The sequence below is a fragment of the Cnephaeus nilssonii genome (genome assembly GCF_951640355.1).
Source record: "Cnephaeus nilssonii genome assembly, chromosome: 11".
NCBI classification, from domain to species: Eukaryota; Metazoa; Chordata; class Mammalia; order Chiroptera; family Vespertilionidae; genus Cnephaeus; species Cnephaeus nilssonii.
This window is the reverse complement of record NC_137082.1, coordinates 17,755,031-17,771,447: the sequence shown is the minus strand read 5'-3', so window position 1 is coordinate 17,771,447 and position 16,417 is coordinate 17,755,031. Positions and strand designations below refer to the sequence as shown.

Genomic DNA, 16,417 nt, shown 5'->3' with positions numbered 1-16,417 from the left:
GTTTTGGTGTGCGGAATTTAAGTCAATATTGTAGGGCACCTAAAGCCTCTCAATTTTGTAATTTTCTAGCAGTGCTCTACTGTTGTTCGATTACCACATAGTTTTTTAAAAAAACCAATTTTCTCAAACTATTATGAATAGCATATGAGGATCCATGACAGTGTGAATATTTGGGCTTATTTCTGTTTGGTAGGGATAATTCCAAAAACAGGACCCAGTTGTGAATTGTCATAAATTTTGGCTTCCACCAGAAATATCTGATTTGGCTCCTGCTTGCAGACTTATGGCTGCCCAATACACTGAATCCTAACTTAGTGTACTTGCATCTGAGAAAATTGAAGCTGCAGCGTTAATATTTTTTTTCTGTTTTCATTTGACTTTTGTTCTAACTTAGAATTCATATTAGTGAGAAAAATGTTTTCCTTAAATAATAATGTAAACATGTATTTTGAAAGCTTTGATTCAGAACCATCATAGAAACCCAGACTGTCTGCTAAATGTGAAGACACAATTACAAATTGTTCTGCTAGTTTTCCCCCTCCCAACCCCACTTGAAATAAGAATGATATCATTGATGCCTTTGTTCCTAGGATTATAGAATTATGTCATCAGTTCCCTCATGGAATCACAGATCAAGTAATTCAAAATGAAATGCCTCATATAGAAGCTCAGCAGCGGGCAGTGGCAATCAATAGACTGTTGTCTATGGTAAGGTGAATCCAACTAGTTAATGTAATTACATTTTTAAATTACCATTGTCATTACTTCCTATTATTAGTCATAAAAACATTGGAAGAGCCTGGCCGGCATGGCTTAGTAGTTGAGCATCAACCTATGAACTAGGAGGTCACGGTTCATTTCCCAGTCAGGGCACATGTCTGGGTTGTGGGCTCAATCTCCAGTGTGGGGCATGCAGGAGGCAGCCAATGGATGAATCCCTCCCATCATTGATGTTTCTCTCTCTCTCTCTCTCTCTCTCTCTCTCTCTTTCTCTTTCTCTCCCTTCTTCTCTGAAATCAATAAATTTAAAAAATAAAACAAAACACTGTTATTAAAAAAAGAAACATTGAAAGGTGTGTTAGGTTGTGACTGATAAGATTCTAAACCAGGAAACGGCTCAAACTGCTTTATTTGTTAACCTAATTGTCATTAAGATACATAAAGGCACATAGGCATAGTTTCTTCTGACCTTCTATTTGCTTCCTACTCCTGGTGTTGGCCATTCCCTATGAAACACATCCCCCTGATTTTTCCGTGAATCATCACAGAGCCACCTCATTAAGGTATCACTCCACAATCTCACCCTGAGCATTTCAAGAAGCAGGAATGAGTCCAGTTAAATGTTAACAGTGCTGGGCCCCTGGGAGGAAGTGCAGGCTCAGCCCCCAGTGATAGCAGTGGGTTTTTTTAAGTGAAGCCCTTCTACCTATTCTTACCTTTTCTGTTTTCCTGGAGCCCTAATGTCATTCTCCTCTCCTGTCCTAGTGGTACCCCATGTTCTAAATCTACCTGTTTCTCCTTCCTTTCCCCTATCATCAAAATTCCCATGTCCTGAGAGCGTTTCAGTTGGTCTTAATAGCAATTAGGTAAAATATTTCTATAATAAGGAATCATCTGAAGGCTGATTTGCTTTTTTTAAATTATTGATTTTTTTTTAGAGGGAGGGAGGGAGAAAGAGAGAGAGAGAAATATCAATTTGTTGTTCCGCTTATTGATGCATTCATTAGTTTTTTCTTGTATGTGTCCCAACCTGCAGCCTTGGTTTATCAGGACAACACTCTAAATAACTGAGCTACCTGGCCAGGGCTAAGGCTGATTTGCTTTTTTAAATCTACCAGCTTTGTTGACTTTCTAAGGGATCTGGATATGGAGGTTTGAGGACAAGTGAACTTCCTGTTAAAATGTTCCCTTCAATCTACTAGTTCAGAGGTTGGCAAACTTTTTGTATAAAGTGCCAGATAGTATATGTTTTAGGCTTTGCAGGCCATTTGGTTTCTGTTATAAGAAATAACTCTTCAAGAAAGTAGCTATGGTCCATACGTAAACAAACGGGTGTGGCTGTGTCCCAATAAAACTTTATTTATAAAAACAAGCAGTGAGCCACATTGCTGACCTTGTTTTAGCACCAGGGGAAAAAGGACTCTTGATGATTTCTAGTCATTTCATTATGATGAAGGTCTTCAGCTCCAGGAAAGATAGAGGAAGGGATGCTGGGAGGTTGTGGCAATAGAAAGTGTTTTTGTCCTTTGACCACTCTTTCAACCCTTTCCTTTCTGTCTGAAAATCATACTCAGTATCTCCCTCTCTCTTACTATCTCTGTGACTGACCCCACCTACTGCCAGTCCTGTTGGCTATAGGCTGTAGTCAGTTGTAGAGCTATTGAAGAGTTTTAAGCAAGAGTAATTATCAATAAATCACAAGTTATTACTGATTTTGCCTCTTAAATAAATCTCAAATTTGTCTCCCCATTTCCATTCCTACGACCCCTGCATGTGTTCTGGCTCTTGGCTTTTACCTGGACTATTACAGTGCATCCCAACTGGCTCTCCTTAAATACAGATCTGCCTCAGAGCAGACAGTCTGATGTGTCTTAAATACAGATCTGACTAAGTCACTTCCCCACCAGAAATACTTCTTTCAGTGCTAGAGATTCAAGTCAAAACTCATGGGTTGACCACATTGAGCCTGTACCTTCCTTACCTCTCTCCTCTTTTGCCATCATTGTGTCTCATAAGTTAGGTTTCAGAGGGACCACATCAGGCTGTTGCATGTCTCAGGTCCTTTGCTCATGATGTCTTCCCTGCTTAGAAGGCCCTTCTTCCCCTTCCTTTTAAAGTAAAAAGCTTATCTTAATAGACGAACTCCTCATTATCCTTTAAGACTCAGCTCTGCTGTTGTCTCCAGGAAGCCTCCCTGAATCCCAGATTGGGCCATAGCTTCTTCTCTGAGAGCCCATCCCACCCATTACTTACCTCTATCTTAACGCCAACCAGATGAAGTTAGGTGTATGATTCGCTTTTAGAATTCATGTTCGTACCTACAAACAACAATCATAGTACTGGTTCATTAAATGTTCATAGGTTGAGTTAAATGACTGAATGGAACCTCTAAATTGAACTTTGTGGTTCAGTTTTGCTGCTTAATGGGGTCTGGGGATGGAGGGCATTACTGTTCAGCCATATGTAAACCCATTTCCAAATCATGGGTCTGCCCAGTCTTAACATGGAAATGGGGCCTCTTAGCCACGTCTACCCCAAACTGCCAGAAGCCCAGTGGTTCAGACCCAAGGAAATTTAGAAGTATGTTAAGACATGCTTTATTTTACTTTTGACTTGTTACAGAAAAGCAAAACTGCGGGTCTTTTATTCATTGGTTGACTCTTCTGCCTAATTTTCCATCTAACACAAATAGAAATCACACATATCAGTAAATGTCTCTATTAACTTTGTAAAGTTTAATCATCGTGTTAAAAAATATTTTTACATGTTTTTATTTGAACTATATATTATATAAGTTATATTTTATTTGTATTATATTTATTGAATTTGTTTTAATTTGAATCACAATTTATTGAGGACAAGTGAACTTTCTGCTAAAATGTTCTAAAGATGCTTGTTTATAATTCTTTATACATTGATTATATAACCAAGCCAGGATCGAGCATATAAGTGTTAAAGATATTAATATTTTAGAAAATGATGAGATAAAGAGCTAAATTTTAAAAAATGCGCTGTATGTGATAGGGGGAAACTTAAATCTCAAGTTAAGAACTGACAAATAACTATGGGAGGTAGGATATTTAGTCTGTGTAAAATACTAAAGAATGCATTAACATTTGTCATTAGATTTGATGTATCTCCAAAGTAATTCATTGCTATTTTCTATCTTTAAAAATTTTAGGGTCAGTTGGATCTCTTAAGGAGCAATACAGGCCTTCTGTATAGAATAAAGGATTCTCAGAATGCTGGGTAAGTACATAATCACATCATTTTAAGAAAACTTTGATTATTACCAAAGTAATATATGTTTTTGGAAAAAAGCCGATACAGAATTGCATAATGTAAACCTTGTATATCATCCCTGCCTCCTATCATGAGTTCCCATTTCCCGGAAATAACTGCTTATAATAATTTGGTATATATTTTTTCTTCTAGATATATAAATACATATAGATGATTATATATTTATATATAATCTCTCTTTTTTTCTTTTTTTAACATAAAATGGGATCATTCTATTCATACTGTCTTGCAACTTGTTTTTTTCACTTATTCTGTCTTGGACATCTTTTCATTCTGGTACATACAGCCCTGTCTCATTCTTTTTAAGGTAAGTCCTTATTTTGGTAAATAAGTCAATGTGATGACCTTGTCTGCTGATTTATTGGAGTAGTCATGTAGATTATTAGATTATTCTGTACCTCTTTGCCTTTTTAATTCTATTTTATCCCCCTGCAGTAAAATGAAGGGATCAGATAACCAAGAAAAACTAGTGTATCAGATCATAGAGGATGCAGGAAATAAAGGTAAGCATGTGAAGGAAGAAGCAGAAAAAATATTGACTTTTGGACCAGATATAGGGACTGAGATTCTGTCTTCCTGGGAAATGGATCAGTGTCTGTGCTGCCACTTATATAAAAAGGAGAGGAAAATAATATACTTCTACATGGGTGGGGGGTGAAGGGTGGAGAGGGAGAGGAAGTTGGTTTACAATTGTGAGTATGCGAAACGGTGTATTCTTTATTAATTATTATATTATTTTCCATACAAACAACTGTAAACCTACTTTTGCCCCACCCTGTATTATACATATGCTTGAAGGACATGTGAAGTGATGTCATTGTTGCCTCAAAGGAGGCAGGGATTAGATAACTGAGCAGGAATGGAAAGAAACTTCCAAATATTGAATCATGTGAATGTATTATCCAAAATAAAACTTAAGGTCCTTTTTTTAATCCTCTTTATACTTAGGAAAGCCTTAGTTTCATATGTAAATTGTGGCTAATAAAATCTCTCTGGTTTTTCAAAAAACAAACGGAGAGATGTGTAGGGCAGTGTGGCAGTGTCTGACTAGGTCCCTCAACAGCTATTTAGTTTCTCTAACTTCATTGAAGAACTATATCTAAATTGCTGCTTATAAAGAATAAAGAAAAATAAATAAATAAATTGCTGTTTATTACAATTTAGGATCTATTTGATCCATTAGCTTTAACATTTAGAATGTAATCTGAAACAACTAAAAATAGACATGAAAAAGCCGTTCTGTGTTGAAAAAAGTTCTTAACTCATTATGCCTCCGCACTGGGAAGAAAATATGGCAAAATATTTTTACATAATATTCCCTTTTCACATATAACACTATTTCTTTTTTTGAAAGAAAAATTATACCTTCCTGTTCAGGCTGTTTAGTGGCTGTAAGAACTATTATCTTCCTGTTTTCCATCTCCTGAATGTAGTGTTGTATAAATAATGGACATAGGTGATCACATAAAGGGTTTTTTTGCTCTCCCTTGAAGATTGCAGCTGACTGTAGCCCAAACTTAAGTCTGTGTTTTACATATATAATCTGATGTGAAATTTATAGAAAACAGAGGTTGGGATGCAGGAGGGAATGGAAGAGACAGTAAAGCACCATTTAACAACAGGATAAGTTCTGAAAAATGCATAGTTAAGTGATTTTATTGTCCTTGTGCAAATATCGTAGAGTTTACTTACACAAACATAGATGATATGAACCTATTACATACCTAGGCTATATGGTATGGCTTATTGCTCCTAAGCTACAAGCCTATACAGCATGTTACTGTATAAAACAACACAAGATTAAATCAAGCACAAAAGAAAAGGATACAATCAAGAGACACAGTAAACCCGAGATGTATGAGACTAGGGATAGGTGAGGCTACTGCAGCATAGTTTTACAGCAAACTTTTTTTTTATAAGTAGAAAGAGTACACTCTAAATTCATGATTAAAGGTATAGTATAGTAAATACGTAAACCAGTAAAATAGTCACTTATCAAGTATTATGTACTGTACATACTTGTATGTGCTGTATTTTTATACAACTGGTAGGTTTGTTTATACCAGCACTACCACAAACACATGAGTAATGAGTTGGGCTACAACATTAGGACACCAGATGATAGAAATTTTCACCTCTATTATAATCTTTTGGACCCACCAGGATACATGCGGTCCATCACTGACTGAGATGTCAGTATGTGGCACATGACTGCATAAATTTAATAGCATTCAAGATTTTTCTTCCATTACAAAATACCCTTTTCATTTGTTTTTAAAAAGGTTCCCCACTAGGATTCTAAGAAATTTCTATAGAAAATAGAACACATAACATATGTTGTTTTTGCATATTTTTGTTACTTTATGTGAGATTCTTACCTCTGTGTCACTTAATTTTTCCAATAGCTATGCCCTAGCAATATATAGATATATATTTTGCTGGTTTTGGAATGAGATATAAGCAATGGGATTATAAGCACAAATCCTATAGTTTTAAACTTATTTTACTTTACTTTCTTACAGGAATATGGAGCAGAGACATCCGGTATAAAAGTAATTTGCCATTAACAGAAATTAACAAAATTTTAAAGAATTTGGAAAGTAAAAAGCTTATCAAAGCTGTTAAGTCTGTAGCAGTGAGTAGTTTTCTCTTTTCTTCCAAATGTTTACTATATATATTACTCCAACTATATTTCAGGTTTTTATTGTTCTTTAAGCTGTGCTGTGATTTAAAACAACTGATCAAAAAAGATTTTTTTTAATTTAGCTCGTAATTGGTTTGGAGATGCTGTTTAGATATGTCACTTCTTACCCACTCAAAAATCTAAAGCTAATTTACTCTATTCAGGAAAGAATTTTTGGAATCATGAACATTTTTCCTGGATTTTGTGATGTGTAAGATAATTTACTTCATCCTGGTATATTAGATTACTCATTGAACAAATATCTACTGTGTGCTTGTAATACATTAGTGAATAAGTCCGAGAACGATCCCTGCCTTGGTGGATCATCTCTTCCAGCACATAGTTTCTCCTCCTCACCCCACCCTACCCATCACATCCTTCAGGGGCTCCATGCTCCAGAGCTGTGTCCATCATGGACATCTGCTGCTGACCTCACTGATTTTAGTATCAGAGGAGCCAAAATTCCCTTAGATTAAAGTTTGCTTGAACACAAATTTCAGCATATAAGAATTTAATATTCATGCAAATTGATGCAGCCACTATGGAAAACACTATGGAGGTTCCTCAAAAAATTAAAAAATGGAACTGCCTTATGACCCAGCAATTCTACTTCTGGGTATATATCCAAAGAAACCCAAAACACCAATTCAAAAGAATATATGCACCCCTATGCTCATTGCATTATTTACAATAGCAAAGATATGGAAGCAACCTAGGTAGACGAGTGGATAAAAGAAAACAGTGGTAATATATATAATGGAATATTAGCCATAAGAAAGAATAGAATCTTACCATTTATGACAGCATGGACAGACCTAGAGAGTATTATACTAAGTGAAAGAAGTCAGAGAAAGACAAATATATGATTGTACTTACATGTGGAATATAAAGAACAAAATACATGAATAAATAAAACTGAAACGGACTCATAGATACAGAGAACAAATTGATGGTTGCTAGAGGGGAAGGGGTTTGGAGGAATGGGTGAAAAGACAAAGGGATTAAGAAGTACAGATTGATAGTTACAAAATAATCACAGGAATGTAAAGTGTAGCATAGGGAATATGGTCAAAAATGTAATAACTATGTATGGTGCCAGGTGGGTACTTGAAATATCAGGGGATCACTTGTAGGGTATATGATTATCTAACCACAAGGCTGTACACCTGAAACAAATATAAAATAATATTGAATGTCAACTGTAATTGAAAAATTAAATTAAATAAAAAACATAGGTGAATTGCCAAAAAAAATTTTGATATTCATTTGATTTTATTTATCAATGATTTTTATGTCATACCACTCCCTAAGTTCGAATATTATTTCTGTTTCACATTTTTAATGGGTAAGTTCCAATATATACAGAAGTAAAGAAAATAATATAATGAATCCCCACATACCCATCTCCTAGCTTCATTTCTACAATTCTCCTACATCTTTATTTTTAATAGCTTTATTGGATATTTAAAAATTATACAATTAATCCTCTTAAAGGGTATGATTCGTTGGGTTTTAGTGTACTCAAAGGATTGTGCAGCCATCACACTCTTCTAATTTTAAAACATTTTCCTCACCCCAACATGTGACCCCACTAGCAGTCACTCCCCAGCCTCCTTGTCCCAAGGCCCTGACAACCACTAATCTACGTTCTATCTCTATAGATTTGCCTATTCTGGACATTTTCTATAAATGGAATAATGTGTATTTTTTTTTCGGATCTGGCTTCTTTCACTTAGCATATTTTCAAGGTTGCAAACCAAGTAGTATAAATTTTCTTAAGTCCATACCAGGAGATGTTTGAATAAATAAATGGGACAGATTAGACAAGTCCATGCAGAAGAATTTCAAATTTATGTAGACACTCCACCCTAAAGAAAGTAGAGCATAATTCCTAATCCTTAATTGTGGGCGGTACATGGTAACTTTCTTCCAAGGAAAGGGCAGGGGAAAAAGTAACTACAGTGAAGAAAATTGTGAATCACTACTGTTAGCCAGGTGATTAAGGTTAATGTCAACACTGATAAGTCATATTGATGACAATCATCAATTGGTGACAGTCAGATACCCTTAATATCTATCTATATTAAAGCCCAGTGACCGTTATGGTGGAAGACCAGAATGACCGGTCGCTGTGACGTGCACTGACCACCAGGGGGCAGACGCTCAATGCAGGAGCTGCCCCCTGGTGGTCAATGCTCTCCCACAGGGGAAGTACCGCTCAGCCAGAAGCCAGACTCATGGATGGCAAGTGCAGCAGCAGTGGCAGGAGCCTCTCCCACCTCTGAGGTAGCACTAAGAAGCAGCAAGCCCAGCTTCTCAGGGATTGGGCCTAAGCTGGCAGGCAGACATCCCCTGAGGGGTCCCAGACTGCGGGCTGAGGGACGCCCCGCCCCCCTGAGCACGAATTTTGTGCACTGGGCCTCTAGTGATGTGATAAGAAGGTCATTGATCTCTGTGATCTTTCTTCCAGTCTAATCATCAGAAAAACATCAGACCAAATCCCAATTAAGGGCATCCTACAGAATACCTGACCAGTAATTCTCAAAACTGGCAAGTTCATCAATAACGACACTTAAAAACTGTCACAAACTAAAATCTGCCTCAGGAGACATGACAACTAAGTCTAATGTGGTATCTTGGGGAGAAAAATGGACCAGAAAAAATGACATTATGGAAAAACTAAGGAAATATGAACAAAGTGTAGATTTTAGTTCATAATAATATATCAATATTGGTTCATCATTGTAACAAATGTACCCTATTAATGTAAGATGCTAATAATAGGGAAAACATCACAAGGTAAATGGAATTCTATACCATTTTCACAATAATTCCGTGAATCTAAAACTCTAAAATATAATGTTTTGAGCTTTTTTCACATCTTAGTTTTGGGATATTGTTAGCTTACAAGCACGTCTTCTGTGCATGCTTTTTCCTAGGCCTCAAAAAAAAAGGTGTATATGCTCTATAACCTGCAGCCTGACCGGTCTGTGACAGGTGGAGCCTGGTACAGTGACCAGGATTTTGAATCTGAATTTGTAGAGGTGCTTAACCAACAGTGTTTTAAGTTCCTACAAACCAAGGTAAGGCATAATTGAGTAAACAATCATTTCTCTTTAAGTTGCTTCAAAAAGAATGTTTAATTTTGTAGATCTTGTTTTATAGACATATTAAATTGGTGATTTTTACTAAACAAAATATGTTCTGTTTATTTCACTGTATAAATTATATTCAGAAAACAGTAGTGTTCTTGCTGAGATTTATGTGTCTATCCTTATAGGCAGAAACAGCCCGAGAAAGCAAACAGAATCCAATGATACAAAGAAATAGTTCATTTGCTTCATCACACGAAGTGTGGAAATATATCTGTGAATTGGGGATCAGTAAGGTCAGAACTCAGTTTCTAATTTAATCTTATTTTTAAAAACTTACATATCATAGTTTATTCCAAACATATTTGACCCAGACCCTTTTTTCAGGTGATAACCTGTGAATATTCTGCAGAACCCACTTTGAAAAAGTACTATCCTGAGCCAGTTAGGCAAAGTTGGTCATTGCCATTGGCATTGTCGGAACTGTGTGTATTTGAGCTTGGGAGATAGAGCAGCAGAGCGGAGCGTGGTAGTACATTTCACTTTCAGAAGTTTATTCTGACTTTCTCAGACACATTTCTTTTTTAATATATTTTTATTGATTTCAGAGAGGAAGGAAGAGGGAGAGAGAGAGAAAAAAACATCAACAATGAGATAGAATCATTGATTGGTTGTCTCCTGCATGCCCCACGCTGAGGACCAAGCCCACAACCCAGGCATGTGCCCTTGACTGGAATTGAACCTGGGACCCTCAGTCCACTGGTTTGGCTCAGTGGATAGCAGACGCTCTATCCACTGAGCCAAACCAGCCAGGGCAGGCACATTTTAATATATGTGCCAAATGGTTATCACGTCAGCTGTCATTTATTGGTATTTTCCTCTTATGAGATATATGGTGGTATCTGCATATTTTTTGAAGACCTTTACATAAGGTTGTATACATAAGGAAATTGTGCTGAGTACTTTTCATGATCAAAGGAGAAACTGAAGTGAACATTTGGACAAGTCATTTTTCATTTCCCAGATTTTTCATTTATAAAAAAACTAGTGATTTTGACTAAAGACTGTTTTATGTCTAAAGTACCTTTCTGCTCAAGCATTTTATAAATCTCCATCCAATTCTTGCTAAACTTGATTTTACAAGACTTCGAGGTTTTACGTAAAAGAGCAAAGATATGAAAGTCATTTTGAGGTAAGATTTCTGTCCCTAGCATTTGAGTGGTTTGTGCTAACTTGGATCATTGTTCAGCCTCTGTGTTTTCGATGACTTGTTTTTAACTCCCTCCAAAAGGATGTGTCTTTGTCCTTTTTCTTTCCTTTTTAATATATCCCCTTTACAGGTAGAGTTGTCCATGGAGGACATTGAAACCATCTTGAATACACTCATATATGATGGGAAAGTGGAGATGACTATCATCGCTGCAAAGGAAGGCACAGTTGGCAGTGTAGACGGACACATGAAACTGTACAGAGCAGTCAATCCAATCATCCCACCTACGGGCTTGGTCCGGGCCCCCTGTGGACTCTGCCCGGTGAGTTCAAGAGACTTCACGTTACACTTGACTACCTCCAAGTGCAAATGCCACGTAATGTACCAGCAAGCACACCCCAGTTTTCTGACTCTCAGGGTTGACCAAGAATTAATCAAACCTCCATGTAATCTTGATATTTAATGAACAAATCATTGCCTTACATAAGAGATCTGTGTTTTCTGCTCTTGGCCCTAAAATGGACAAATTTTGACAACTATTAATCATTTAACCTAAGTAGTGTGAGAAATGAGATTTGTTGAGAACATACCAATGAGACATGTTTTTGAAGATTTATGTGGTTTCATTAAATCCTCCTAATGTCCCTTTGAGCTATTGGTGTTATTTTCCCTTAAGTAGGAGGGAACTTAGGCCAAGAAAGACCTAAGAGCATGTAGCTTAGAAGTAACAACCAGGATTCAAATTTAGAGGTAATGTTCTTTCCCCTGCAGTATGCCCAAGTACTCTTCATTCATTCATTCATTTCCGTATAGTTTATGAATGCCAACCGTGTGCTATAGGGACTGTCCCAGCCCTCATCACATTTATATTCATGGGCTGCTAGTCTATTTTATTTCATTACTAGAGGCCTGATGCATGAAATTCGTGCAAGAGTAGGCCTTCCTTCCCCCAGCTGTTGGCACCGGCTTTCCTCTGGTACCCAGGACCGGGGCTTCCCTTGCAGCCCTGGCTTCGTCCAGAAGGATGTCCAGTCTAATTAGCATATTATGCTTTTATTATTATAGATACTGGCCCTTTTCTATATAGCTAAGCATTCTATGCTATGGTTTCAATTACTAGAAAAAAGGCTACCATATTGGAAATTCTATTCAGCACTCTTCACAAAAAGGAAAGTAGCTAAACAGGAAACATTTCATTAGTCAAAACTAAGTCATTCTTATGTATAGATCTCCCTTGTATTCCTGTGTTACCTGCTAATAGCCTTTTCCCCAGTGGGCAGGTGAGCATGGTCATCTTAATGCTATAGTAAAAGATTTCCCATTTATGATCACAGAGCAGACCTAATTATAGTATGTCCTTAAATACAGACCTAATCTCTTTCGATTTGAAAGTTTTGTTTTCAATAGTGCTTTAAGTAAATGGTTGGGTCTTGGATAGTTTGTTAATAGAAATTTGAGACATTTAATTTGACTTAATTAGTATAATAATTTAAAACTTCAGTTTGAATATAAACATTTTTCTGTTTTAAAGGTTTTTGACGACTGCCATGAAGGTGGTGAGATTTCGCCATCTAACTGTATTTACATGACAGAATGGCTTGAATTTTAATAGAGAGCTAGGAACTTTATGACATCTTTCAAATGAAGTTACTTTGGGAGCAAATAATTTAACTCATGATGGAACATCAAATTCCCTTGAAAGCAAACTTCACAATAATGGATACAGACTTACTGCTATGAAAATATATTTTTAAATCTATGAAGACTAAATTTATATTGGTAGAGTAGCCACCAGAATATAAAGCAGGTAAGTGAAATCCCTTCTTTAATAAATAAAATACTTTGAAGTTCTGGAGGACAACATCTGAAGCTTTCAAGATTTGACTGTCCAAGAAAAAAGAAGTCAACAAATGCGTATTTACCAATGGATAATGGCTGGAGCCTAAAAATGCTTGTTTTAAAGCTATTTATTAAGGTCTTCATTGGAAATTGTTTATATCTGGTTCACTGTCACCATTTCTGTTTTCTCAATGGTTCCACTGAGAAGAAATTAAAACAGGAAAGGCAGGAATAGCAGAGCAGTCTGTACAAATTGGGGTGTGAATGGAGAGGATAGTTGGAACATCCTTTTCCACATTCTGTCCTTTTTATGTCAAATATTCTTGCCCTAGCCAGTTTGGCTCAGTGGATAGAGCGTTGGCCTGCGGACTGAAGGGTCCTAGGTTCACTTCTGGTCAAGGGCACATGCCTGGGATACAGGCTCAATCCCCAGTAGGGGCGTGCAGGAGGTAGCTGATCAATGATTCTTTCTCATCATTGATGTTTCTATCTCTTCCTCCCTGAAATCAATAAAAATATTTTTTTAAAAGAAATATTTTGGAGGATTATGCCACTGCATTTACCTCAAACCTAAATTATAACTATTGTCAAGGATGTTTTCAGTCCATAAATATTAATTATTATTCTCATCCAAAAGGGTTTTTTTTCCTTTAGACCTTCTTTGTTAAAGTCTTACAAGTTCACTCTGTGGCTCAGTTGTATTATTTAATAGAATTTTTCCTATATTCTTATTATTTAAGTAACATTAAAACTAAAAATAATCCATTGCCCTCTATTCACACTTTATTTTGGGAAGGGGTACCAGTCTTCTGTTCTTGTCCTGTTTTAGACTTACTTCTTTTCCTTATTCTGGTGTAAAACTCATGGTGTAATATGTCTAAACTGAGCAGAAAGCCATTGTCATTGTCCTTAGTTCTAATACCACTTTCAGTTCCATTCGTTAGACATATAGAAAATACTAGCTTGTTTGATGTAGTGTTGCACATATGTTAGCTGGAGGGCTTTTTAGGATCTCAGTTATTGTATTTTCCCTTTTAACTCCATTTAAAAGTTTCTGTGTTGCCCTGTGCAGTGTAACTCAGTTGGTTGAACATCACCCTATATACAGAGAGGTCACCAGTTCAATTTCCAGTAAGGGCACACACCCAGGTTGCAGGCTTGATCCCGGGGGGGGGGGGGGGGGAGGAAGAGCAGCTGATTGATGGTTCTCATCTGTTTCTCCCTCTCCCTCTCTAAAAGCAATAAAATAAAATAAATGTGCCTGGCCTGCATGACTCAGTGTTTGAGCATCAACCTATGAACCAGGAGGTCACGGTTTGATTCCCGGTCAGGGCACATGCCCGGGTTGCGGGTTCAGTCCCCAGTGGGGGGACATGCTGGAGAGAGCCAATCACTGATTCTCATCATGGATGTTTCCATCTCTCTCTCTCTCTCTCTCTCTCTCTCTCTCTCTCTCTCTCTCTCTCTCTCTCCCTTCCTTTCTGAAATCAATAAAAATATATTTTATAAAACAGTTTCTTTGGCTAGGCCAAAAGTGTGATACCAAAGGAAAGGAATTCAAGCTCAGCTACTCCTGAGGCCTGAGTTCAAACACCAGTATGGAGATATTCTTAAGTCAGGGGTGGGGAACATCCAGCAAGAGGGCTGTATAGATCCATAATACCATTTGGTCTGGCCCTACCAAGGCAATTATATAGGGGACTCAAAATTCAACAAATCTAGGAGTGTAAATTTATCAATATAAATTTATATTGAGTGAATGATGTTATAAATATCCATATGGCCCTTGGCAGAAAAAAGGTTCCCCACTCCTGCTAAGCGGACAACCAGAAGGGTTATTTTGAAATAAATGGGATTAGTAAAATAAATTCAGTTCAATAACCAATTTTTAAGAATCAAATTCTGTGGCCAGCTATATAGAATTAACATTTGATGACACTAGCTCTTTGAAACAAATATCACTTTAAGTATTGGATATATATAAGATAGAGAATCTGGGAGCCTATAAACTACAGATTTCTCTTCTACCCCCAGTGAGAGTTGGAATGATAATATCTGTCCTTCCTGGGACCTGGCCTATCACAGAGGCATAGTCTTATTTAATAAGCAAACTGAAGTTGGAGGAGAATTCGCATTGGAGTGCAGGAACCAGTTTTAAATAAAGACTGCATTATGTCTTGATTTTTTTCTCAGGGATTTATTTTTAAAGCTTACAATCAATGGCTAAAACATAAAAGTATCCTTTGCCTCACTAGAATAAAGATTCTCTTTAAACATTTTTTTTCATAGCATGTTTTAAATTGTGAAAATTAGCTGAAGGAGAAAAGAGACAATAATTTAAAAATACAGCACCTTCGATGACAAATGTATATTTATGTACAGGAGTAAACTTTGACCAAAACAAATAGTGGGGCTCTAGACTCGTGACAACACCAAAAAATCAAGTTGTGAGTGAAGTCCTAATCCTTACAGTTGATTTTCATTTAATAAAGGTATTTTGCTCACCTGAGAATAGATATTCCCTGGAGTCTGGTAAGGCCTTGCTATGGTTAATAATGAGCCATATACAGTCAAACATGAGAATCTTATGATTTGATGGCTTATTAATGGTTCTTATCGATGTTTCTCCCTCTCCCTCTCTAAAATCAATAAAAACATAAAGTAAGCTTCTGCCCAGCATGCCTGACTCAGTGTTTGAGCATCGACCTATGAACCAGGGGGTCACGGTTTGATTCCTGGTCAGGGCACATGCCCACGTTGGGGACTTATACTAATAGTTTATGTGGGATTCTTCCATGAAGCTTCTCTGATCTTAGTTGGGTGATGAGTAAGTTTTACAGAGCCATGATTTTTATGATAACCAACTAAGCAAACTAGTCAGGTAATTTCAAGTTGAGTCATATTAGATGGTGGGTCAGGGAAGAATATAAAATACACTAGAGGCCCGTTGCACGAAATTCATGCACGGGGGGGGGGGGGGAGTGGGGGTTGTCCCTCAGCCCAGCCTGCACCCTCTCCAATCTGGGATCCCTTGAGGGATGTCTGACCGCCCATTTAGGCCTGATCCCGGTGGGACTAAAGTTGGACATCCCTCTCACAATCCAGGACTGCTGGCTCCCAACTGCTCGCCTGCCTCTGCCTAATTGCCCCTAACCACTTCTGCCTGCCAGCCTGATCACCCACTAACTACTCCCCTGCCAGCCTGATCGACGCCTAACTGCTCCCTAGCCGGCCCAATTGCCCCTAACTGCCCTCCCCTGCCACTCTGGTCGCCCCTAACTGTCCTCCCCTGCAGGCCTGGTCGCCCCCAACTGCCCTCCTCTGCAGGACTGGGTTCCCCCCCACAACTGTCCTCCCCTGCAGGCCTGGTCCTCCCCCAACTGCCCTCCCCTGCAGGCCTGCTTTCCCACACACACACCCCGCAACTGCCCTCACCTGCTGGCCTGGTCTCCCCCAACTGCCCTCTGCTGGCCCGGTCATCCCTAATTGCCCTCCCTGCTGGCCTGATCGCCCCCTGCAGGCCTGGTCCCCCGCAACTGTCCCCCACTTCAGGCCTGGGTGCCCCCCCCA

The 16,417-nt window shown here is 37.9% G+C and overlaps 1 protein-coding gene across 3 annotated transcripts; it reads left to right on the top strand.

Moving 5' to 3' along the window:
• The first annotated feature begins 14 nt into the window (after nucleotides 1-14).
• POLR3F (RNA polymerase III subunit F) lies at nucleotides 15-16,373 on the top strand. Of its 3 annotated transcripts, XM_079783598.1 has the most exons (8): nucleotides 15-708; nucleotides 3,902-3,969; nucleotides 4,459-4,526; nucleotides 6,546-6,658; nucleotides 9,646-9,789; nucleotides 9,987-10,094; nucleotides 11,139-11,330; nucleotides 12,540-16,373. In XM_079783598.1, exons 1-8 carry the CDS (start codon nucleotides 652-654, stop codon nucleotides 12,615-12,617), a joined length of 828 nt encoding a protein of 275 aa, XP_079639724.1. In that variant the 5' UTR covers nucleotides 15-651; the 3' UTR covers nucleotides 12,618-16,373. The 3 variants fall into 3 exon arrangements, with proteins under 3 accessions (XP_079639724.1, XP_079639725.1, XP_079639726.1); XM_079783599.1 differs by lacking the exon at nucleotides 9,987-10,094; XM_079783600.1 differs by lacking the exon at nucleotides 12,540-16,373 and having other exon boundaries at nucleotides 595-708; nucleotides 11,139-12,492.
• Nucleotides 16,374-16,417: the final 44 nt, after the last annotated feature.

What these genes read in the sequence shown, in the direction of transcription:
- POLR3F (XM_079783600.1), top strand. Translation starts at nt 652, where the DNA reads ATGCCTCATATAGAAGCTCAGCAGCGGGCAGTGGCAATCAATAGACTG. An exon ending in AAGGATTCTCAGAATGCTGG is followed by an intron (nt 3,970 to 4,458) that starts GTAAGTACATAA and finishes ATCCCCCTGCAG; the next exon opens with TAAAATGAAGGGATCAGATA. An exon ending in AAGCTGTTAAGTCTGTAGCA is followed by an intron (nt 6,659 to 9,645) that starts GTGAGTAGTTTT and finishes GCTTTTTCCTAG; the next exon opens with GCCTCAAAAAAAAAGGTGTA.